The following is a 26207-nucleotide window of genomic DNA, read 5'->3' as shown; positions in this document are numbered from 1 at the left end:
TGACAGGATTTAATAAGCACTAGATTGTTCACCTAATAATTCTGGAGACAGTGTCAGGAGGGAGTGTGGGCAAGCTCGCGTGGACTCTTGGGTGGAAAAGCTCATGGCACTTTTAGTGTCTCCTTTCTTCAGAAGTGGACTTCTCATCTGCTGAGGAGCGAAACAGTACATAAAGCTGAGTGTCTTCCATCTGCTCCTCCTGCCCACCCCCATTCCTGGACAGCATCAGCAGTGCTTCCTGTCCCCTGGCTTCCAGCTACTTCAGTCCTTGGACAGAGAGAAGCCACAGGATGAAAGGCATAAACTCAGGATGATTCCCACAGCCCACCCCTCGCCCCCCGGCCCCCGCCCTGGCTGCCAAGTGTCTCATGCTGGCACAGCCCCAGTAGAAGACCACAGCTCCCATCCAGTCCCTCTGGACACGGCTCCCTGCATTTCCAGGTCCTGGTCACTGTCCCCTCCCCCTCAGAAACCCACAGCTGCCTCCTCTCACGGACCCTAAAGGATTGCACCATCCCTGGCTACAGTCACTTGCACTTACCCAGTGTGGACAGCCACCTGTTTCCAGCCAGTCCTCTGGCTGCTGCGCTAGGGAAATGGAATCAAAGAGCCAGGCAGTGCCGAGAGCCTGTCTGATGCTTGAAATCTTCACTTAAAAATAAAACCAGCCATCCCTGTGGGATGACTCACCTCAGAAACATTGAGGGGCAGTAAAGGTAGCATGGGGACAGTTTGTTGGTTGACTTTTAAATTTTAGAGCATAAACAGCTAAGAGGGAGTTGACAGGGGAAGTTAAAATGTACAGGGCCAATGAACAAGAGGTTCCAGCGGGGCAAGGTTTGTTTTAGAGGGTAACCTGGGGTAAATGACTGGAAGTGTTGGAGTGTCAGAGAAAGACCACAGAGATGAAGGACCTAGGCAGGTCCTGGGGACCCAGGGTGGGTGTAACACAGAGGTGAGTGGGGGAAGGTGATGAGGGCAGAGAAATCAGAACTGGGGGGCACAAATAGGAACCTCAAGGGAGGCTGCAGTTATGAGCAAGAGGGAGAAATCAGCCCAGAGCTAATGGTTTTTAAGAATGAGAAGGGCTGGGCTGGGCATGGTGGCTCATGCCTGTAATTCCAGCACTTTGGGAGGCCGAGGTAGGTGGATCACAAGGTCAGGAGATCAAGACTATCCTGGCTAACAAAGTGAAACCCCGTCTCTACTAAAAATACAAAAAAAAAAAAAAAATTAGCTGGGCGAGGTGGCGGGCGCCTGTAGTGCCAGCTACTCGGGAGGCTGAGGCAGGAGAATGGCGTAAAGCCGGGAGGCGGAGCTTGCAGTGAGCTGAGATCCGGCCACTGCACTCCAGCCTGGGTGACAGAGTGAGACTCCGTCTCAAGAATGAGAAGGGATGACTGAAGAGTAGAGAGAGGCGCCAACGAGGAGAGGCAGTGGGTGGGAGACGGGGCCTGAGCGTTGTTAAGGGATGACATGTGAAAGGATGAAAGAGCAGACGTGAGCTGAGCTGGAAGGAGCCGGACAGGAGGGAGATAGTGCTGCCCCCAGGCATCCTGATGTGGGATAGAAGAGGAAACGATGCTTTTCAGTGACCAGCTCAGGCACATCCAGGTCCAGTGAGACCAAGCAAAGTACAGGCAGTGCGGGAGCAGCGGGAAGAACCCTTTCCTAGACAGACTGTGGCAGGGTCTCCTCCAGGACACCGTCAGCTGCACGTGTCTGGAGGCTTCTGTGTGATGTCCAACACCGTATTTTAAAACAAAATAGGGTTGCACATCAGCTTTGCTGTCAAGGAATTCAAAGGGCATATTATCATAAACACTCCCAACCTTTCAGGGAGGAACTAGGTTGCCATTCTACAATATAGACTCTGAACAGTAGACAGGGATACCCATCCCGAGGGTGCCCATGGCAGAAATGGGACCAGAAAGGTCTCCTGCTTTGCAGTTCTTAGTGTCCTGAGCAGCTTGGACCTTTTGAAGTCAGATGCTTGACACACAATCACTTCGGAGCAGTGTCCCCAGACATTTTTATTCCAAGGTATGCACAGAAGATCGGAAACTGAAGAAGGGCTTCTTCCTCTGGGGCATAACCACGATACTGATGAGACAGAGCAGAGGAGACCTCGGAGGAAGCACAGGGCTCCCCTTTGATCTTTGTCCTCATTACCCTTGCCCCTCAAGGAATGCTTCACAAAATAACTGCATTTAATAAACACTGACTGAGCCACAGTGTCCTGCAGGGAGAGCAGAGCTGAGCGTATCCACTGTACCTCTGCGTAATTGATGAAAATAGCATGCACCACTTGCAAAATGGAAAATATTACTCTTGGCTGTTAAATGTGTAAAATATCCCTTAAAAGATATCTATGATCTTCTGCAAGTCAAATTTCTGGACTTTTAATTGATAACTTTGAAACTGCAGAGAAAAACATAAATGGATAAAATGCAATTTTACATAATGTAAACGACTCCAAAGCCTTTTATCAAGGAACAGTTTCATATATAAAATGTTTCCTTACGAGCAGTAAACCTTTTCCCAGAAAGTCCATATTCAGAGAGCATACAATTTGAGTGCTGGTTATTTTAACATGAAAAGTGATTACAAGAAAAAACAAACTGTGTTTAGCCTCAGGAGAATTGACAATTAAACAGCACAAGCAATTTTGGGTGGATGTGTGTCTTTTCCTATGTATAGCAGGAAGGGTTTTGAAACATACGTATTTTTCTGGAGGGGAATCTCGAGTAAGTGATCTCACGTTTTCTACATTTTGTCCTTGGGGAGAAAGGACACAGAGAGGAGGCCACGGTGTTCCAGCATTCGCCGGAATTAGTGTTAGTGTCAAGGTCTATTCCACTGTGTCTCCAGAGCATCTCCAGGGCAAGCACCTTTTCTTCTCCAAACAGTGGTGTCAGGGTCGTTTTATGACTGGTGGGTTGTGATGGATGAAGTTTCCTTTAGTCTTCGAGTGACAGATGGATGTCTATTAATTCCATCCCACCACCACATGAGCCACAAGAAGATAACACATCCCAACGATGCAGGACACAATCATCATTGGGAAGCCCAACCTGAAATACAAAGAGAAATGAGTGATGGCCTCCGAAATCTGGATAGCCTCATGAGATATGGACTCGTAGCTCATGGGAACATGGCCTTCGCACCTTTGCATTTTCACAACGTTCACTACCTTTTATTTCTATAAATCAGAAAGTTGTCGACTAAAGTATGTGAATGCATGCTGCTATTAGACATCTTCCATTGTGTGCAATTTTATTTGAGACCTGCTTAAGGTTTTCTCGAAATTTTAGTGGCTATATGGAGCCTCTGTTTGTTCATCTGTACTGTTAGACTGTTGGTCTTTCAATGCCATGTGCTGGGCCACCATTTAAATCTCTGGATGTTTCCTCTGCTTGTGTCATCTTCCAACTTTTCTTCTCTGGAGATTTACCAGAGATCCCACCTTCCCACAGGCTCCTGAAGTCCCTCACACTTAAGGCCAAAGAGAGCTGGAGAAGTAGTGTTGGAAAGTAAGGCCAACTGTTGTCTAAGGAAAGGAATAGGGAAGAAGTTGTTTTTCTTCTGTAGTCGGTGAGGTTGAGACATGTGGACAACGAGGGTATGCACAGATACAAAAGAAGTCATACGAAGAGGAAAGCATCCCTCATTGTGTGCCGCCTCCAGTGTACCCGCATCTTCACCCCAGCCTCCAAGGACTGACAGATGCCACTTGGCATGGGTAATGCATGCTCTGTAGCCATTGCTCAGTGCTGCTCGGTCACTAAGGGAAGCCCCTGCAAATATTACGAGTTTGGTTTCAAAAGGCTTAAGTTTTTTAGCAGTAAGAGCCTCACATGTGGTAATTATAATAGTAAGGATCATGACATTCTCCCTTCCCTGGCCATAAGTGTAGGAAGAGGCCACTCAGAAAGAGCTACAGCAAGGGTCCCTCAACAGAGCTACAGTTAAACACAAAAACTGCATCCAAGAGCGAGACAGCTCCCGAAATTCTAGAGCAGACTTGGGCATTTCAAGAAAGTGGTAGGATTCTCTTGGCTTCTCTTCTGAACACATTTCATTTTACAAAACAAACAAAAAGAAACACAGAACATATTTTGGGAAAACTACTTAAATTTCTTGAACTTTATTAACTTTGTTTTTGAAAATAGCTGAACATGTTTGCAAAATATCAGCCCTGATCATTGAATTCTGGAAAAACACAACAACCCACAACAGTGTCTGGTCAACTCCAGGCATCACAGACATCACTGCAAGCCTTCATGGAAACACAAAGCCTTTGTTCCTCTGTGACAGATTGTGTAGATTGAGTCAGTGTCAGGTAAGATGCTGAGAGTCTCAATCCGGGTGCCGAGACACCTGGTCACGTTTCAGAAGCAAATTCACCTTGTCAAGGGGCAAATTCCACAAAAAGCATACCTTGCTTGAGAAGCCCAAGACTGGAGAAAGTTCCTGGTGGGTGGTTTTACCATGCCCCCAAGTGAGAGTCACTGATGTCTTGGGGATGGCACCAATGCAGAGAAGGAGCGTCACCTAGCATCACCAAACATTTTCACTTCACCCAGAACTGATGCAAGCACTCAGACCCATCGGAAACTGTACTCTCCCTCACAACACCTAGTCACTGTGACACTCTCCACGCTCAGGACCCTCTCAACTGCCCACATTGCCTTCTGGAATTGGCATCATCACATCACACCTACTGGAGAGGCGGGATGTTGACAGGTAAGCAGGCTTGCCTGGGTCTCTCAGCCAGTTTGCTCTGGTGTGACAATCCAAATGCATCAGTCTAACTCTAAAGTGTGTACTCTTAATCACTACATATGCTGCCTCCCTGTGGACATGGATAAACCATAACAATGGCAACTTGCCATTAGTAAGTCAATGACTTACTGAAGATCTGCTGTATGCTAAGGGCCTCATAGACTAGACGATGATGTTATCTATTATTTCCCAAACACAGTGAGGCATGTCATGTTTTCCCTATTACATAGATGAAGAAATTGAAGCTTGTATACAGTAGGGAACTTGACAAAGGTCACCACCAGTAAAAGGCAGAGATGGTGTCTTGGAATATTCTTCTGGCTTCAAAACCCAAATGCATTTTCTCAACACAGACAGGTACCCCAATACACTAGCTTAGGGCTCTAGTTTTCAATTCCTGCTCTTGCCCAGTGGCATCACTTTGGAAAATTATTAAATGTCCCCATAACTCAATTTCTTTATAAAATGAAGGTAATAACAGTACCTAAGAGTGCTATGAGGATTCCATGAGTTCACCCTTATAAATCCCTTAGAACAGTGAGAACAGTGTTTGGCCACATAATGAGTCCTCAACAAGTTTTAGCCACAGACCAGTGCTCCTCAAACCGGGGCACACGCCCCAAAGTGCAAGTTGACTGGGATTACAAAGTGCCCAAAATCACAGAGTAAGCCTGGAGCACCTCCCTGGTGCATGAGTTGTGTTTGGTGATAAGGAATTTAACGACACAAATACATACGGGTTTACTAGAGAAGAGAATGTAATTGTTTTACTCTCCAATTAAAGACGATAAAGCAGGCTTCTAGTTCTGAAGCAAGATGAAGTAGATGCATTTCTTCCAATTCGTCCCACTGAGCAGAGCTAAAAACTTGGCATTTTATAGGAAACAAGCATAAGGAGACTGTAAAGATGAAGAGGAAGCAGATCAGCTGGGGGCCTTGGGATCCCGAAGAATGGCATAGAGGTAGGGTTCCTTTTTGTTTCCCGTCATATGTCGTAGACTAGGTGCTGGGAAGCTGGTATGTCAGTGGGTACTACAAAGAAAACAAAAAGCCCCAAGAGAAGCCTGCTCTCCCTAGCCAGAAAGCCAGGAAAGGGGCACTAAAGCTAGACATAACGCTCCTAGATAATAACTGCTCCTGCCAAATTCCACAGGGAGGAAAAAAAATTAAGCTGTTTGGTGAAGGCCAAGTGGGAACCAGAACTTCCACACTCACCAGACTGTAACAAGCCCCTCTCCTGTGGTAACAGCAAAGACCACGTGCGGATCCTGTGAGCCAGGGATGTTTCAAGTTGAATGAGAAAAGTCAATCAATAGAAGCTAATACTGAGGTGATACAGATGTCAAAATTATTTGAAAAGGATTTCAAAGCAGCTACCATAAAAATTCTTCAACAAGCAATGAGAAACACACTTGAAATAAACGGAAAAAAAAAAGGAAAGTCTCAGACAAGAAATCAAAATTATAAAGGAGGACCACATGGAAATTTTAGAACTGAAAATGAAACAACTGAAGTAAAACTCTTAACGGAATGAGCACCATAATATAATGGAGAGTATAAAGGAAAGAATCGGGGAACTTGAAGATACAACAACAGAAATTATTCATCTGAAAAACGAAAAAAGACTAAAAACCAAAAGGAACCCACCCTCAGGGATCTGTGGAACATGAACAAAAGATCTAACATTTGTGTCATTGGAGAAAGAGGGCAGGGATGAAAAGGTATTCAAAGAAATAATGATTAAAAAATTGGTAAAAGATACAAACCTAGAGATTTAAGAAGCTGGGCAAATCCTAAAAAGGCTAGACACCCCCCAAAATCTATGCCAAGACACAACAATCCACAAATCAGACTCATGAAAACTAAAGAAAGATAAAATTTCTTGAAAGCAGCGAGAGAGAAATGACAATTTACCTATAGAGAAAAACTACAAGTTTCTACTCAGAAACCATGGAGGCCAGAAAAAAGTGGCATAATATTTTTAATTGCTAAAAGGCAAGAACAATCAACCCAGATTTCTATATCCATCAAATATATCCTTCAGGAATGAAGGGAGACTCAAGACATTCTCAGATGAAGTAAAACCAGAAGAGCAGCAGACTCCCCCTGAAAGCACTGCTGAGACGGTCTTCAAACAGAAATGAAATGATAGAAAGAAGGAATCTTGGAGTATCACGAAGGAATAACAAAAGACAGAGCAAATGTATGGTTAAATATGATACACTTGCTTTTTCATCTTGAGTTTTCAAATTATGTTTGATGGCTGAAACAAAATAAAATAGCAAAATAGTAAAAGCACAGATAAAGATAAACCATACAAACAGTAATCAAAAGAGTAGGAATGGCTATATTAATATCACATGAAGTATATTTCAGAGCAAAGAACATTTCCAAGGCAGAGAGGGATATTGCATATAGATAAAACAATCCACCAAGAGATCATAGCTATCCTGAATGTGTATTCACCAAATAACTGGACCAAAAAATACATGAAACAAAAACTGACAAAATGACGAGAAGGTAAATGACAAGAGAAAGTGGCACATGCACAAATGGATTATAGACTGACAAATCCACTATTATAGATGGAGACTTTTACTCTCTCTCTACAATTCATGGAAGAACTAAAAAGAAATTCAGCAGAGAGAACTCAGCAATATCTTCCAGCAATCAAATCTTGCTGATACTATAGAGTGCTCCAGCTAACAGCAGAATGCACATTCCTTTCAGCATCCAAGAAACATTCAGCAAGACAGATCATATCCTGGCCCAACAAACATCAACAAGTTTAAAATAATTAAAATTATACAGAGGGTTTTTTTTCTTACCATAAGCAATCAAACTAAAAATCAGAGAAATCAGTAACAGAAAGGTAACAAGAAACTATCCAAGCATTTTCAGATCAAAGATCATACTTATAAATAATTCACAGATCTGAGAGACTGTCACAAGAAGAGTAAAAGAAAACACATTGAACTGAATGAAAATGGAGCATCATTTTCTAATTTATGATCTCTGTGTTACCTCAACCCTATAAAGAAAATCATCTAGGAAAAGAAAGCAAATTAAAAACTACACCTAACATGTCACTCGTTGAGAGGGAAACGTATAGCACTAAATGTTTGTATTAGAAAAGAGAAAAGGTCTTAAATCAATAATTTAAGTTCCCATCTTAAGGAAATAGAAAAGAATTTAAAAATAAACCCAAAAACAAGCAGAAGAAAAGAAATAATAAAGAGCATAAATTCATGAATTTAAAAATAGGAAAATAGTGGAGAAAAATCAATGAAGCAAAGCTGATTTTTTTTTAAAAGATCAATAAAATTAACCAACTTCTAGAAGGACTGACAAGTAAAAAGAGAAAAATGACATAAATGGTCAGTATCAATGAAAGAGGATTTATCACAACAGACCCTGAAGACATCAAAAGATTAAAAGTTTCTCGTATTAACTACTCTTGTACTATTAACAATTGTATACATATACACTTAACAACTAGAATGAAATAATTTAACTCACCCTATATATATTAGAAAATTTAAACTGGTAGTTAGAGACCTTCCAAAAAAGAAAACTGTATGACCAGATTGTCTCACTGGTGAATTCTGCAAAATATTTAAAGAACTAACACTAATTCTATACAAATGCTACCAGAAAATAAAAGGGAAGGGAACATCATTTTCTAACTTACTTTATGATCCCTGTACTACCTCAACCCTATAAAGAAAATCATCTAGGAAAAGGAAGCAAATGAAAAGACTACAGCTAACATAATACTTAATGGTGAGAAACTGAATGCTTCTCCTGCACAGGATTCTCACCACTCTTATTCGACATAGTACTGAAAGCCCAAGTCAGTATAATAAGGCAAAAGACACACAAACTAAAATAGACGAAATAAAATTCTTTCCACTTGCACTTGACATAATAGCTTACATTTAAAAATCCCAAGAAATCAAAGAAGAAGAAAAAAAAAAGCAAAACAAAACACTTCTAAAACTAATCAGTGAGCAGTAAGTTCAGTAAGGACCACAACACAAGATCAACATTCAAACATTATTTTTTTCCTATATACTACCAATGAATACACAAAAATAAAAATTAAAAACACAATACCACTTAAAATCACTCCAATTAAAATTAAACACTTAGGCATAAACTTAAATCTTGTTTTAAACTTAAATCTTGTTTGTAACTTACAGCACACCAGCATCTGTGCTGTAAGTCACAAAATGGTGATGGAAAAAAAAAAAAAAAACCAAAGCAGTTCTAGATAAATGGAGAAACACAGAGTGTTCATGAATGGAAGACTCAACATAGACAAAATGTTAATTTGCCTGAAAGAGCCCTTATCTTTCCCTGAAAGAGCCCTTATCTCATAAAGATGCACACAGGAGGGCTTCCATGGATGAAACTCTGCCCTTCCAGTCCAGAGACAACTCAAGGTAAACTGCTCCCTCTTTATAGACCAGGAGCCAATAAACTACAGCCCCAGGCCAAATGTGGTCACCGCCTTTTTCTTGTGAGGAAACGCCGCTGGGACTGGGACGCAGCTGCCTGTGCATTTGTTTGCTGTCTATGGCTGCCCCAGAGCCACCAAGGCAGAGTCCAGTGGAGCGGTTGGACAGAGGCTTTGTGGTCCACAAAGCCTGAAATATGCAGTCGCCCTTACTGAAAACATTTGCTGCCCCTAAGAATATCAGGTCCTGGGAAGGTGACAGTGTTACCGGAAAGGGGTCCTGATCCAGACCCAAGAGAGGGTTCTTGGATCTTGCGCAGGAAAAAATTTGAGGTGAATCCATAAAGTGTATTAAGAACACAAAGGAATAAAGAATGGCTAGTCCATAGGCAGAGCAGCAGCTTGGGCTGCTGGACTAAGGATACGTGTAGCTATTTCTTGATTATATGCTAAACAAGGGGTGGATTATTCATGAGTTTTCCAGGACAGGGTTGGACAATTCCCAGAACTGAGGGTTCCTCCCATTTTTAGACCGTATAGGGTAACTTCCTGATGTTGCCATGGCATTTGTGAACTGTCAAGGTGCTGGTGGGAGTGTCTGTTACCAGGTGAACGTCGCAGGCCAGGTCTCACTGACGGAGGCCTCCGTAACAACTGCCTCAGCACTGAGTGGTTCGGTTCAATATCAAAAGCTGAGAGAGCCAGTGCCCCGATATACAAACACTGGAATGCAACAAAATCCCACCAAGAATTTGGCCCAGGCCTCTCCAAGATAATGAGGGAATTCTTAACAGGACCCGTTCAGAATTAAGCAAGTTTTATTGGGGGTCTGAAGAAACTCCCCAGGCCTCCACAAACAAGTTTATAGGGGGTCTGAAGGAACTCCCCAAACATCCATGATTTAGCAGGAGACAAGACCATCACCCCAGCACCTGGAACCGTTTAGATGAAGTAAATTTACTGAGGTTCCAGAGGAAGGTCTTCAGGACTCAAGTCTTAGTTATAGATAAGAAGTTAATCACTCACGTCTTTAGATGAATGAATCACATTTACATGTAGACATATAGCTTAGAAGGTTATTGCTGGAAGGCTGTGATCTTGAGTTGGTCTGGAGATATTTTCCAGGCCTTCTCCCTGTAACCAGTTACAGAAATAAAACTCTTTCCTTTCCCAGTTCATCTGCATCCCATTATTGGGCCTCGAGAATAAGAAGCCCAACCCTCAGTTTGGTCTGGGAACAGGAATGCATTATAATGAGTGTATGATGAGCCGTGCGAACAATCAGAGGTCACTGTCATCGCTGTCTCGGTTTTGGTGAATTTGGGCGAGTTTCTTTAATGCAACCTGTTTTATCAGCAAGGTCTTTGTGACTTATATCTTGTGCCAACTTCCTATCTCATCCTGTGACTTCGAATGCCTACCCTCCTGGGAATGCTGCCCAGCAGGCCTCAGCCTCATTTTACCCAGCCCCTATTCAAGATGGAGTCGCTCTGGTTCAAACACCTCTGACAAAGGAACTCTTCAGCTTCTTGTCAGCCTCTGTCCAACATGCAAGGAAGTCGGACCAATAAGCATGTTGTGTAGTCTTACATTTTCAACTCTCACATTTTTTAAAGTAAAAGGAAATGGATGAAATTAAGTATAATAATATATTTTATTTAACTTAACACATCCAAAATATTATTTGACCATATAGTCAACGTAACATTTTGATGGAATAGTTGACATTTTTAAAATACTAAACCTTTGAATTCCAGTATGGATGTTCTACCCATGGCACTGAAGCATGCCCTGAGAAGGACCCTATGGTCATCTCTAAAAAGAATCTGTGCTCAGAGGTCCCAGCTAAGGAATCCGGGAGCGGCCAACCCAGACATTCGCTCCTTCTCTATGAAGGACACTGACACCGCCTTGTGTCTCTCTCTCCCGGTGGCTGGGTTGGAACCTGTGCCCTGAGGGGTTTCTTAGTGAGGACACTGGGCAGTGTTGGCTTTGGCCTGGGGTGATCAGTTCTCCTGAAGCTCAGTGAATAGTAAATGTCTTTCTGGCAGGCTTATACCATCTGAAACTCTGCCTTGTTAAATGGACACAAAGGCTGTCTTGTCACCTACCTTTGGCCAGGTCCTCACCACTCACTCCCACCCAGTACCAAGGCAGCCTCACCTTCTCCCTGGGGCACAGTCTCCTCCCAGCCCAGCAGCCCTGCTTCCTAGGAGGGTGCTGGCCTCCCAGTCATCCCTTGAACACAGACAGGCTGCCCTGGGGATCCAGGCCCTTTGTTCTGGGCTAAATAGAGGTTGCTAAGTGAAAATGCTCTGTAAGCTGCCTGCTCTTTACAAATTGGAGTGGATTTTCCTGTCCTGCCCACCGCTCCTGGACCGCCCTGTATGTAAGTCCTCAGTAAACCCTATGTCTCCTTCCCTATCCCCTTCTTTGCCCCTATCCAGCAGGAAGTCCCAATTCCCAAATACCAACCTCTGGAGTTGGGCAGCACGTCTTCTCCCCTTTCTAGGTCCCGTGACAGCCATCTTGCTGTTACTCACCTTCGGGCCCTGTATTTTTAACCTCCTTGTCAAATTTGTTTCCTCTAGGATCAAGACCATCAAGCTACAGATGGTCTTACAAATGGAACCCCAAATGAGCTCAACTAACAACTTCTACTGAGGACCCTGGACCAACCTACTGGTCCTTTGACGAGCCTAAAGAGTTCCCCTCTGGAGGACACTACAACTGCAGGGCCCTTTCTTTGCCCCAATTCAGCAGGAAGTCCCAATTCCCAACAGCAGTTGGAGTGTCCTGTTTAGAGGGGGGATTGAGAGGTGAAGCCAGCTGGACTTCGTAGGTCAAGTGGGGATTTGGAGAACTTTTCTGTCTAGCTAGAGGATTATAAATGCACCAAACAGCACTCTGTACAAACACACCAATCAGCGTTCTGTGTCTAGCTAAAGGACTGTAAATGCACCAATTGGCACTCTGTAAAAATGCACCAGTCAGTACTCTGTTTCTCCTAAAGGATTGTAAATGCACCAATCAGTGCTCTGTGTCTAGCTAAAGGATTGTAAATGCACCAATCAGCTCTGTGTCTAGCTAAAGGATTGTAAACATGCCAGTCAGCACTCTGTAAAATGGACCAATCAGTGCTCTATAAAACGGACTAATCAGCAGGATGTGGGCGGGGACAAATAAGGGAACAAAAGCTGGCCACTCCAGTCAGCAGTGGCAACTGGCGGGGGTCCCCTTCCACAATGTGGAAGCTTTGTTTTGCTCTTCACACTAAATCTCGCTGCTGCTCAAAAACAAAACAAAAAACAAAAACAACCACCTACTGGAGTCAGAGGGGTCGCATGACAATGACACACCTCTGTTTGGACTTGCCACATTTTAAGGCTCAGCAGCCACAATGGCAGTGGAGGAAGGGGGAATAGTGTACTGGACAGAGGGCTCCAGGAAGGCCTGGCTTTGGGCTGAAAGCGATTGGAAGCACGGACTTGCAGCTGTGAGATGGCACAGGCAGGGCCGACCTGGGATGGGTCTTTCTAGGTGGATGCCTGTGATGTGTGGCCCCTGCCAAGAAAGCAGGTCTGAGCCGGGCAGGCTGAGGGAGCGCCACTGCCCTACAGGGATCATCTCACATGGCAGCCTCTTCCTTAGGCATTTTGGAAGTCACAAAAAAAATACCTCTGTTACTGAGAAAAGAAAAATAGCTTTAAGCAGTGTAACCTCTGTGAGATATGCAAAATTATCAGGTCCAGAGAGAATTGAGCATGGGACTTCAGTCACACGCCCTTACTCCTCCACTCCTGCCCCCGCATCCACGGGCAACTGTTCAAAGGCACTGTGTTCCCCACTAGCCGCCTCACCTATTATCTTCTCCTGCCTGGTGTCTGTGATCCAAAGAACAATGTAGAGCTAATCAATAGCTTCTGTTATTCTAATGTAAATTCTTGGCAACAACTTAGGAAGTGCCAGTTCTTTTTTCCTTAAAAACTCTCCTGTAACTGCAGCTGAGTGTACATTCAGGACAAGTTGAATCTACGCTCCTGGCTTGGCCAGCCTGGAGCTTTGGACTCGAATAAACTCTATATTTAGTCATGTTTTATGAATCTGTTTTTTAGGGTTGACACTAGTTAGAGTCAAGAAGACACCAGTGATAACCCTGTCTGTGGGACCCTGTGATGGCAGCCCCGTTCATAGCGCCACACACCCGTTTCTGAAGGCGAGGGCAAGGCCTGTGGGCAACTCTTTCCCTGGCACTTCAAAGGCTGGCCTGTTTCTTCTGGGGCCCAGCCAGTTGCTTCCTCCCGTGGGATGCAGGCAGCTTGACTGGAGTTTCAATGCTGCACACACTGCCCAGCTGGGAGGCAGCTGGAGGGAGATTTATTTGAAGAGAGGATGTAATGACTTCCTGTGGCTGCCAGGAGGACTCCAGATACACAGGACAGGGATGCTGCAAGTTCACCAGGAGCTTCCATTTCCCAGAAGATCCATTTGTCTTGCATCCCAAGCCTCTCATTAAGGCAACACTCTCACCAAAGGCTCAGGAAAAGCGCATTTGTTCAACATCCAGCATCGCACTATGCCTTCATCTCCCGCTGGGTGATTTTCAATCCACTCTGGCTCTGTCACCATGCCGTGTGAGGGAAGGCAAAATCACTTGCGTGTCAAAGCACAAATCACGATGCACACGTCAGATGAATGCCCACACAGTCCGTGTGTTACACGCGTTTAGTTTTAGGTTAAAAACCTGCCTGTGCTGACACAAGTTCTCCAAGAAACCGAGGCTTCCAGATTGCTGGGAAACAGGGCAGCCCAGAACCGTGCCCCGAGCGTTTCCAACGGAGCCTGGCGTCCAAAAGAAGTGTCTGTTAATGAAGCCTCCTTCTTGAGTCTCAGACTGAAACCATTCTTCCTGTTTATGTTTCCTTTCAAAAACACTACACATTGGGTACAGCGCACACTAAGGTGAGGGGTGCACCAGAATCTCAGGAATCACCACCCAAGAATTTATCCATGGTACCAAACACCACCTGTTCCCCCTAAAACCAGTGAAATTAAAAATTATAAAAGGTTTTAATAACGAACCATAACTATGGTTTTTAAACAAAAAACCCTTTGGCTGTCGCCCTTCTACAAAGGTAACATGTGATTCTGAGCAGAAGGAAGAACTGCTTCTACTTCGGAAGGCCTATGGAGGAGGCCCATAGAGGAGGCCCGAGGAGGCCGCCCGGGCACGGAGGCTGCCCCTTTTCTGTGCCAATGGACCCCTTGAGGCCTGCCCTCCCCAGCACCTCGGCCTGTGTGCGGTCCCTCAGGGCCTCAGGACAAGGCTCACCCTCAGCCCCCATGGGAACAGCCTCACACCCCATCTCCTGGGTCTCCCAGGGTAACAGTCCTTAGCTAACTCCTTTTATGAGGAAAGGCTAGAAGCTGAGACGGGGCAGGGACCCCCTTTTTTGGAGGGCCTGCAGTGCCCCCCGCCCCCAGCACCACCAAGCGTGGAAATCCAATATCCCAACTCGGTTCCATAACAAAGTCTCGGCCCCTGGAAATAAAGCCCATCCTGGTATTTGTCACACAAAGCAAGAGCGTTTCCAGGTGGGCGGGGGGAAGGGTGTTCAGGGCCGGGGCTCGGCGGGGTCGCAGGCCTCCCGGTCACGCGGGACCACAGACGCAGCGCGGAGCCCACGCCCGGGCGGGTAGCGCGGGGCGGGGCGAGGCTGTCAGTGCGCCCCGTTTCTCCGGCCTCCAGCCGTGCGTGGCGCTGGAGCGGCTCCCCGGCGCCTGTCTGGGCTCCCTGGGAACAGGCTCCACACCAGCTGCCCCGGAGAAGCGCCCACCGCCCGCCTCCAGGACCCTCCCCGCAGGAGCCGCCGCGGGCTCGCCCTTCCTTCCTCCCTCGCCGCAGGGGAAGGTCCCCAAGGGGCAGCGCAGCTGCCCTCGGTCTCTTGTGTCCTTACCCACTTCCCTCCTCAGAACCCGGCCGCTCCCTGGCCTCTGAATCCAAGACGGACAGCGGTGGCTTTGGCCTTCTCCACCAGGGAGCGCTTTCCCTCTCCTTCCTTCCCTCCATCCCTTCCTTCTTCCCTCTTTTCCTTCCTTCCTCCCTCCCTCCCTTCCTCTTTTCCCTCCTCCCTCCCTTCCTCTTTTCCCTCCTCCCTCCCTTCCTCTTTTCCCTCCTCCCTCCCTTCTTTTCCCTCCTCCCTCCCTCTTTTTCCTTTCTTCCTCCCTCCCTTCCTCCCTTCCTCTTTTCCTTCCTCCCTTCCTTCCTCCCTCTCTCCCTCTTTTCCTTTCTTCCTCCCTCCCATCCTTCCTTCCTCCCTTTTCCTTCCTTCTTTCCATTTTTCTTTCCTTCCTTCCTCCCTCTTTTCCTTCCTTCCTTTCCTTCCTTACTTCCTGTCTTCCTTCCTTCCCTCCTTCCCACCCCCTTTTCCTTCCTTCCCTCCCTCCCTTTGTTCCTTCCCTCCCTCCCTCCTTCCTTCCTTCCCTCCCTCTTTTCCTTTCTTCCTTTCTTCTTTTCCTTCCTTCCTCCCTTCCTTCTTTCCTTCCTCCCTTCCTTCCTCCCTTCCTTCCTCCCTTTCCTGCTTTCCTCTTTCTTCCTTCCTCCCTTCCTTCCTTTCCTTCCTTTGTCCCTCCCTCCCTCTTTTCCTTCCTTCTTTCCATTCTTTCCTTTCTCCCTCCCTCTTTTCCTTCCTTCCTTTCCTTCCTTACCTTTCTTCCTGTCTTCCTTCCCTCCTTCCCACCCCCTTTTCCTTCCTTCCCTCCCTCCCTCTTTTCTTCCTTCCTTCCCTCCCTCTTTTCCTTTCTTTTCTTCCTTCCTTCTTTTCCTTCCTTCCTCCCTTCTTTCCTTCCTCCCTCCCTTCCTTCCTCCCTTTCCTTCTTTCCCTTCTTTCTTCCTTCCTCCCTTTCCTTCCTTTGTCCCTCCCTTCCTTCCCTCCCTCCCTCTTTTCCTTCCTTCCTTTCTTCCCTCCCTTCCTCTTTTCTCCCTCCCTTTTTTGCTTCCTTTTTCCTTCCTTCCCTCCCTCCCCTCCCTCCCCCTGCAGCAACGACCCCTTGGCCTCCCCCTAGAAGGCCTCCATCAGGTCCCCTCACACCTTCTGAGGCCCATAAACACCCCAGGTCTTCCTGCTCACAGCAAATCGCCCCACTGTCCACCACGGTCCCGCCAAGGTCACAGCTACCGCCACTCCATGGCCCCAGCGCAGAGCCAGGGCGGCGCTGGAGAGAGGACGGGCCCTGCCTGCAGAGGCCCCGGGGGAGAGGGAAGCCTAAAAAACCAAATAAATAAAATAAATCAGCCACGCTCGGAAATCATGGGCCGCCCCTCCGTGTGCTCCGCAGAGGCGTGGCTTCTCCAGGCGGCGCCCGGCTAGGGGTTGCTCCGTGGCCACCGCCGAGTCCAGCCGAGGCGGCTGCGGGGGGTGACTTTGAGACTTGTGTTCCATGGCGAGGAGGAATTTAATGGCAAACAGAAGATGGGCGTGGGAGATCCCAAAGACAGTATCCATGGGTTCCACTAGTTTCTAAAATAATTTTCATAATATATATTTTTCCAGAAAAATCATCCATTTTGTGAAATCTGTATTTTTTATCAGCATGTAATAGTCTAAAATGACTTTAATCTTCTTTACCTCTGCTACTGTATTCCCTTTCTAAATACTTAATTTTGTTAATTTTTCCTTTCCCATTCTCTTTCTTGATGCCAAAGCTCTACCTGTGCTATCAATAATGTTTACCCCGGAAAACCACCTCTGGCTTACCAGTTCTGACATATTTAGTCTTCTGATTTTGTGTGCTTGCCTTTCTGTGGTTCAGCTCTTTCCTCCTCTCCTGTGTTACTTTGTTTGCCTATTATTTTTCCTCAATTTGAAAACAATTAAAATAACTAAGTCTAGACATTATTCCCAAGCACAGCGTCAAGGCCTGCCCTGAACTCTGAGGCTGCTGTGGTTCCCGGAGCTGAGCAAGCCGCCTGCAGGCCCACGAGGAAGGCATAGCCAAGCCCTGGAATGGGAGGTGAGTTTGCTGTGCATCCTGAACAAGTAGCCAACCTCTCTGGGCCTGACCTTCCTTTAAAACAATACTTCCTGCTAAGAAATTAAAAATGTATAAAGCAGTGCCTTCATACTTTGTAATTCTGTACTTTGTCAATGTTCCTGAAATGGTGTACATTATTGTTTTTGACACTATTACTGCAAATTCTATTACTACTACTACTAGTATTACTTTTTTTATTCACTTTTTGAGAGAGGATCACTTTTTCCCTCTCGTTTTTATTTTGCAATTAATGTATTGTGGTCAAAGACTGGAAAATACTTGAAGAAATGTTGGAAAATATTCAGTTAGTAAATCATCGAGATTGTCTTCCTGGCTTAATATATGACGAATTTTGTAACTGTTTTGTGGACTCTTGAAAAGGCATATTTTCCATAGAAAATGGAGAGAACTGGCCGGGCGCAGTGGCTCACACCTGTAATCCCAGCACTTTGGGAGGCTGAGGCGGGCAGATCATGAGGTCAAGATATCAAGACCATCCTGGCTAACACCGTGAAACCCCATCTCTACTAAAAATACAAAAGTTAGCTGTGTGTAGTTGCAGGCACCTGTAGTCCCAGCTACTCGGGAGGCTGAGGCAGGAAAATCCCTTGAACCCAGGAGGTGGAGTTTGCAGTGAGCTGAGATCTCGCCACTGCACTCCAACCTGGGCAACAGAGGGAGACTGTCTCAAAAAAAAAGAAAAGAAAAGAAAAAAAGAAAATGGACAGAACTGCAAGTCTAAGAATTCAATGCTCAGAGACAGATAGTGTCATATGAAAGTCTTTCATGGCAGTGAAGTTTCTATTAATTTCCCCTTATATTTTCTGATTAAATTCATTTTCTATATTCCGATGCAATATTTTTGGCAATTAGAACTATTATGTTGACTGTCTCATTGAGGTTTTAAATATGAGCTCTATAAAATATTCTCTATATTTCTACCTTTTCAATTGTATTATTTAAGTTGTATTAGCCATTTATTTTTATTCACAAGTTTTAATTCTCTCAAGTTACTCTGATCACAGTTTTAAAGTGGAATCCAGTTAGAAATTTAATTCTTATTTTTTATTGGCTATTTTTACATAATCTTGGTTTAAGTTCTGAGGTTTATATTTCTTTTTTTTATTTATAGATTTGCCAAAAAATAATGAGAATAAATATATATATCTCAATGACAAAAGATAAATAAATGAACCAGTATCCTTTGACCCGCCTATGTAAGACAAAATAGAAAGTTTTAATTTCTCTCACATCTCAAGACATTTTGTGGTCTTCATTAATTCAATATGAGATTTTAGATGCAGGTTATATTTGTTAAATTCTTATTATTTACAATACATGTCATCTGTTCAGATATGTTTGGAGAAAGATGACATCTGATTACTATAATAATATCAGGTTACATTTGTGAGTGATTACGTCAGGCATTTTGTATGGTTCATATTAGCTAATCCTTAGAGCTAAGGAAACTAAGGCCCAGAGAAGCTAAGTAACCACCCAAGGTCACACAGGAGGTTAATAACAGACAGACAGTGAAACTTGACTGAATCTGAAAATGGAGCTCTGGGATCACAGCCATTTCCTCTCAAAGCTTTGTCATTGACTATTCAGGAGATGGATACCCAGGAGTTGGATACCCAGGAGTTGGAAGTCCTCTTAATTTTGTTTCTATTTGTGTGTATAAAATTCCTGAATTCTTGTAGAAATGATATCTTTATCTTTGTAATTAAAATTGCTGACAGGCTGTGCCTTAGTTAAAATATCATTCAGTTAACTGGGACATAGGAAGTATATTTTCCATGTACATGCCATAATCCGTTTCTCTGCTTTTTTTTTTTTCTCTTCAGGTATGTTTTCTTCAACTATGTTTTGATTATTGCCACTGTTTATTTCCTTTTAAATTCAATCATCTTGTATCAAAGTGAAGTCCACCCAGAACGTGTTTCCCAATGAACAGGCTTGTAGACTGTCACCAAGTCCGTCAAATCTGTTCTCTGAATGCTGGTGTCACCTCGTCCCCAGCTAGAAGTGAAGGCCTCATCGAGTGCATTGCAGATGAGGTCTTTGCTGTCCCTGCCTCTCTCTGGCAGTGAGAAAGAGAGTCCATGTTATAACACAAGTTCAAGGGCCCACATCTGGGGCCTTCAGGCCCCCCCACGTTCTGCACTGAGAGCCTCCTGCTATGCCCGGCCACCCAGCATTGAGCGGGGACCAGCGTAACCTCTGAAGCCAGGTGTGGACGAAACTCCTCTGGTCCCTCGGAAGGTACCTTATGTGGTGCAGGCAGCTTCCGGGTGTAGACCATTTCCACTTCTCTGATCTTTGAACCAGCAGTTCTAGCTGCAGGGGCCATGCTGCCCAGACGCCCAGTTCTCAGATGACTTCGTGTGTCATTCGCTCCTGTTCTGAAGCAGATCCCACACCTTTGGAGATGGTATGAAAAATCTATGACAGCAGATTCTCTCCAGTGTCTTCTCCTCATGCCTCCTCTCCTCGTACTCAGTGCTGCATCCCTTGGAGACCCATCACTCAGGTTATTTTAATTACTTCCTGCAGGTGGACCCGTGTGAGGCCACAGTCCCAGGCTCTGTGCACACCCTGCCAGGCACCACCCCCAGGGTCCTTCGAAGTCAGCAGGCCGGCATCTGTCAGCTCAGGCCGCCGTGACAAAGCCCTGCAGGCCATGGTTTCCCATCAAAAGCCTGTTTTCCTTCCATTCTAAAGGCTGGATGTCTGCCATCAGGCCAGGGCAGGGCTGGTTTCCCCTGAGGCCTCGCTCCTTGGTCGTTTTCTCCCTGTGTCTTCACGATGTTTTCCTCTGTGAGTTTAGGGGATCCCAAATCCCCTCTTCTGAAAGGCTGTGGCCAGACTGGATGAGGACCTTCTTTTAACTATGACCTCCTTTTAACCACCTCGTAAAGGCCCTTTCTGCAAACACAGTCACATTCTGAGGTGCCAGGGACTATGGATTTTGCAGGGACATGGTTTAGTCCATAACAATGTCCAGCACCAAAGCTTTGCCATGTGCTCCTGAATGGGCTACCTCCTGGCCCATCTTCTTGGGCACTGCTCTCGCTCCAACATTGAGTTTACTCCTTGAATTCATAATTTGCCTTTGTAGTCCGTCACCCATGAAATCCTAGAATTTCTGTTGCTATCAGTATGTCCAATCTTTTTCCATTTTAAAATAGTTTATCCCTGGCTCGCTGTGGTTCAGGCCCACGGTGCTGTGTGCACATGCAGGTATATACCCTTCTCAGTGGCACTGGCCTCGTCTGCCTCTTTGTCTCAGAAGGCATTCTGCACGCCATCTCTTCTCCCCTCACTCCTGCCATCCCTATGCTCCTTCCTTCTCTCCATCCCATCTTCCCACCTCATGCCCGCTCTCTCCTTAATACTTCATGCTTGCTGAGATGTTTCTGTCAAGCTGAGCTAAACCACAGTATTAAATATTTTCCCCTGCTTAGTCACCTTCAGAGGCAGCCCAGGATGTGCTGAGCTACATCGACTGCAGGGCCCATGTCTGTTCCACTTGGCCGTTCACTTGGCCATTCAGCGTGATCTCCCCTCTCCTCGGCATGGCCAGCCTACACCAGCCTCCGTGGCCGCCCTCCCCGTGGCAGGCAGGGGTGGAGGCAGACTGAGGCACCTGTCCTCTGAGGCCTGTGGAGATTCTCTCTCTCCGGCGCTTCTCTGAAGATGTCACTCCGCCCTGCTCAAGGAGTACTAGACCCCTCCGTCTGCTGAGGTCAGCTCCAGCTGATGACTGTGCTTGGCACCCATGTCCTTCGTGGGACAAGCTGGTGTCCACGGTCTCGGGGCAGGGGTCTCCTCTGCACCCTCTTTATTTAATCCAGCAGCACTCCTCAGAGCTCAGGAGCCACTCTGGACTTCTCTGGGCAACAGGAGGGCAGCTTTCTCCAAGCCCCCTCACCAGGGCCCACGGCAGCAGCAAAGAACAGACCCACAGGCAAGTGTGGCAGCGGGGAGCATGAGGTGGGGGAATGGGGGGGTACCGGAGAGCACTTCCTCCCACACCAGCCCTGCCACTTTCTCCAGTGGGAGCTTCATCCACACATCTCCATCGGCGCCCAGCCTTTCTGTTCCACACCCTAGAGGTGCCTGGTGGGCTGAGCTTACAGGTGGGCGTTGGCCCCACCACCCTGGCCAACCCTGAGCAGGGTGGCTCTAGCACCCCCCCTTCAAAAAGTGGGGTCCTTGTCACTACTGCTGGACTATTCGCTGGGCTCAGGTGAGACTATGGGAGAGCAAGAGTCCTACTTAACATTCTTAGAACAGGTTATACTTAATAAATGCACAGAAAAAACATCAGAGCAATAGTGGCAAGGGTGATTTCTAGGGAGGGAGCGATAAGGGAACAGGGAGATGCCCTGGTTTGCTCTCTGCTTCTACATTGACTTTATCATTTTACAGTGAGAATGCATTCATGCATTGCTTCTCTAGCTGGATAAATGCACTTAAAATTAGTGACTATATGCTAAAGGCAAAAAAACAAAAAAATCACCTACCAAATGCTGAAGTTTCCAGTCACTTATAATCTCATTATCCTAACAGAAATGCTGTTTGACTTTTCCATGTGCACACTTTTTTTTTTTTTTTTGAGACGGAGTCTCGCTCTGTGGCCCAGGCTGGAGTGCAGTGGCCGGATCTCAGCTCACCGCAAGCTCCGCCTCCTGGGTTCACGCCATTCTCCTGCCTCAGCCTCCCGAGCAGCCGGGACTACAGGCGCCTGCCACCACGCCTGGCTAGTTTTTTGTATTTTTTTTTAGTAGAGATGGGGTTTCACTGTGTTCGCCAGGATGGTCTCAATCTCCTGACCTCGTGATCCGCCCACCTCAGCCTCCCAAAGTGCTGGGATTACAGGTGTGAGCCACCACGCCTGGGTGTGCACACATTTTTTATTCACATGCACATTTTTACTGCAGTGAAACCACAGAGTACACAATATTCTTTACCATCAGGGTTTTATCAGAGTGGCAGTCAAGCTCGAAACTCTAACCCCAGTGCCTTGGAGAGTCTGTAAGCCATGAGCTTGCCCAGGGTCTCCCTCACCTGGCCTGGTGGCTCAGAGGTCGGGAGCACCTGGAGGGTAGGATGCCACACCTGTCTGCAGAGGGCCTGTTGACCATTCTGACTGCCTTATTATTTGCTGCTCTGAATTTCCTATTTGCGGAAGAAATTAGCCAGCCCTAATTGGAAAACAGACAGAGGTACTCGTGACTCTTTCTCAGAAAGGAAGTCTGGAATAGTAAAGGCAGGGAAGCTCTTTTTAACAAGCCTGTGATGAACCACATTCTACAATATTTTGAGGCCTATTAGAGCGGCCTTTTAGTGTAGAATACCACATTTCAGGAGGAAAACTTAAAGCATAAATAATCCTTATTAAACTGACCTTCTTTTAGAAATTCAGATTTCATATTTTTTAAACACTGGCAGATCATGATCACAATGGCACTGGGGACATAATTCCATCAGTTAACTTTAGTTTTTAGTATCAAACCTTTTGCTGACTGTGAAACCATGAAAGTCTAGTGGACATTTTAAAATCCAAATGACTTTTCTTTCCATTTTTGCAACACCGTTCGGTGGAGTTCTCGCTAGGCAGCATTCATTTTTCTGTTGCTAAAACGAGCTCATATGCACCAGGAGAATGTGACCATAAAAAACAAAGAAAAACAAGAGAGAGGAAAGTCCCATCAGAAGAGTGTGTGTTTGGTGAGTCACTCCGAGAGGAGGTTTGGAGCTGATTTGATACTCAATCTGTCACTCCGGGCCCCTTTCCCAGCACATGGTTTGAAGAGCAAGAGACACCACACAGAAGACATGCTCTTGCATATCTGTTTTTAAAGCTATAACGTTCTGCTTATATCGTTTTTAAATTACATATCTTGTAGAAAAAAAAAAAAGACGTGGTCATGTCAGAGGTCATGGTGTAGCAGGAGAGAAGAAAAGTTGTGGAAATTTCCCAGGGCCCTCATCCTTCCCACACAGCAGCAAAGCAAACACAGAGGAAAACGGAAACCAGAGCAAGTGAGGAAACCTGCTGAGAGAATCTGCTCTTGCCTGGAAAAGGCAAGTGGCAGAGACTTGGAAAAAGGATTAGACTTTCTACATTGATGGAAAGTTATAAATGAGGCTTCTTGCAGGAGGTAAAAAGAAAGAAAACATGCAGGAATTTCACTTAAGTACTATCATACTCCGAGCATTGTGCTACGAGCTATGTACGCCTCTTTTGAAATTTTTATAACAACCTGGAAATGGTTAGATAGCATTATCCCCTTCAATATGGAAGAGAAGACTAAGGCTCAAATAATGGCTCTAGAGAGATGAGACAGAAGTTTACTAAAACTGTTAGGCATTAAAGTACTGGGGTTTCCCTCAATACTTAAAATGTCATAATTGATTTCTAGGTTCATATCTTTGTGGTCAGAAAAGATCCTTGGTATGATTCTAATCCTCTTAAATGTGTTAAAACTTGTCTGGTGACCCAATATGTGGTCTATCCTGGAGAATGTTCCTTATGCACTTGCGAAGAATGTTGCTTTTGGGTTGAATGATCTGGATGTGTCTGCTGGGTCCATTTGGTCTGCAGTGGTGTTCAAGTCTCCTGTTGCTTTGTGGATTTTCTGCCCGGATGTTCCATCTATTATTGAAAATGGAGTATTAACATTTCCTACTATTAAGTACTGCTGTATGTGTCTCCCTTCAGTTCTGTCATGCTTGCTTTATATATTCAGGTGCTCTAATGTTGGGTGCATATATATTTATAATTGTTATATATTTTGGGTGGATTGACCCTTCCGTCATTATATAATATCCTTCTTTGTCTCTTGTACAGTTTTTTACTTAAAGCTTATCTTGTCTGTTGTAACTATAGCCACCCTTTTCTGGTTTAGTTACCATTTGCACAGAATATCTTTTTCTATCCTTTTACTTTCAGCCTGTGTGTGTCCTTAAATTTAAAGTGAATCTCTTATAGACAACACCTTGCTGGATCTTGCTTTTTTGAATCCATTCATCCACTTTATGTCTTTTGATTGGGGAATTTAAGCCATTTACATTTAAAGTAATTACTGATAGGGAAGGATTTACTATTGCTGCTTTGTTCACTGTTTTCTGTTTGTCTTATAGCTTTTTTGTCCCTCTTTTTCTCTCTTGCCATCTTGCCTTGTGTTTCCTTGTGCTTTTGTTTATACTCATATGCTCTGAATAAGTTCTAGAGACCTGCTGTACAGAATTATACCTATAGATGACAATACTGTATTATACACTCAAAAACCTAAGAGAGTAGATCTCATGTTAAATGTTCTTACCATAACAAAAATATATCCTTAGTGAAAGAAAGGGTTAAAGTAGAGTTAGAGTGAGCATGGCTGAAAGCAGAGTTCTCTCAAAGAGATTTTTTAATGTGTCTGATCCCCACATGCTCAATTCCATTAAAGGAAATGTTTCCCTAAAACAACCAGGCCCTCCACCTGCTGAGAAGGGCACAGGTGAATTCTGCACTCTGCAAACCTCCCTGCCAGGCTACCTTCTCTTCTCTCATGCTTCTGTCCAGACTGATCTGTCCTGGACAGCGAAGAAAGTGGTACGCCCAAGACTACCATTGTTCTTCACCTCCCTCCTCTGACCACAGTCAGCCCCCTGGGCATTCACCTTTGGAATATGGGCCCTGGCTTCCAGCAAGGGCACTCTCTTGTGCAACATGATAGTGCAAGCTTCCCGAGCAGCCTGGGAAGACTTCCTGTGCTGCGGTCCAAGCCGCTGGAATTGATAAGAAGAGATGCCCAGAGGCTCATGCCTGCCTGCCCCAACTCCCAAGGAGGGCCCCTTTAGCTGTCTCTGAGTGTTACTCAAATGAAATTCCAAGGTCAAATGAATTTGAGAAACACTGACTAAACAGCAACTCAGGTTACTTAGGTAATTAATTACAGGGCTCCTTGGAGTCTAATATTCTGATGTGCATTGTGGTTCTCCAAGGGTTGGATATATTATGCAGTGTTTTCAGAATGAGTTTGACCTGGAAATCCTCTTGCTTGAATTACTTCAAACAACCAGTGTTCTGAGGCGATATCCTTTGAAGAGGAATGGGAGAAACAAGGTTGTAGGACCAAGAATTAGGAAAATACCAACCATCAAAAATGGTTTTAGCTACTTTAGATTTTTTCATGGAAATTAAAAGTTCATGGTTCATATTTGTATCTCTCCACAAATTATGAGGAAGAAGAAAAAATAAAACTAAGCTCTGACCTAATTCAGAATTATTCTGACATTATATAAAAGTACCTTGTCTGTTTCATTCTAAGCTGAATGTCTCTTCTCATAAACTTCACTCAAGAAATACCTGATTTTGTCCATCAAATGCATCATTTTATCAAGGCTCTAAGCTCATTGGATATCTCCAGGATTAGAGTCTGCTGCCTAATAAAGCATTCCACTATCAGTGCTGATGGTTCATCGTCCTCCCTTGTGTGGGTTCAGTCACCGACTTGTACTCGCAGATCCCATCTCGATTCCCTGCAGCGATGTGGAAACGTCCTATCTCTTCTCGGCTGTTGGAAGGCAGTTACCAAGCCTCCCTTGTATTCTTTTTCAGGTCCAGCACACCCAGCTCCTACCACTCTCTCTCAGAGGGAAGGGATGTTTAAATCATTGGCAGCTCCCACCCTCTGAGTAACAGCTAGTTTGTCAGTGTCCATCCCACCTTACATATTCAAAGCAAACCATCTCAGCACCACACAAGCAGGGTGGACACTGTGGTTGGGGGGCGGGGGGGTGGTGCCTCACTATCGCTTAGTCACTCACTGGTTGAAATAATTCTTTCCCAGAACCTTACTATTGATTAATATTGACTTCCTGAGATCTTTAAATCTCAGCAGGTTAAACCAAGATCCTTAAATCTTTTTAT

General features: G+C 45.2%; 1 protein-coding gene across 1 annotated transcript in view; it reads right to left on the bottom strand.

Moving 5' to 3' along the window:
* Positions 1-2380: 2380 nt before the first annotated feature.
* OCA2 (OCA2 melanosomal transmembrane protein) overlaps positions 2381-26207 on the bottom strand; it is a 320006-nt gene continuing 296179 nt past the window's right edge. The window contains exon 23 of the mRNA XM_073011978.1: positions 2381-3074. Coding sequence (XP_072868079.1) covers positions 2990-3074 — 85 coding nt within the window. The 3' untranslated portion in view covers positions 2381-2989. The remainder of the gene's footprint in view (positions 3075-26207) is intronic.

Source organism: Chlorocebus sabaeus, chromosome 26 (assembly GCF_047675955.1).
Source record: "Chlorocebus sabaeus isolate Y175 chromosome 26, mChlSab1.0.hap1, whole genome shotgun sequence".
NCBI lineage: Eukaryota > Metazoa > Chordata > Mammalia > Primates > Cercopithecidae > Chlorocebus > Chlorocebus sabaeus.
The sequence above is the reverse complement of the archived record's forward strand: the minus strand, read 5'-3'. Positions and strand labels throughout refer to the sequence as shown.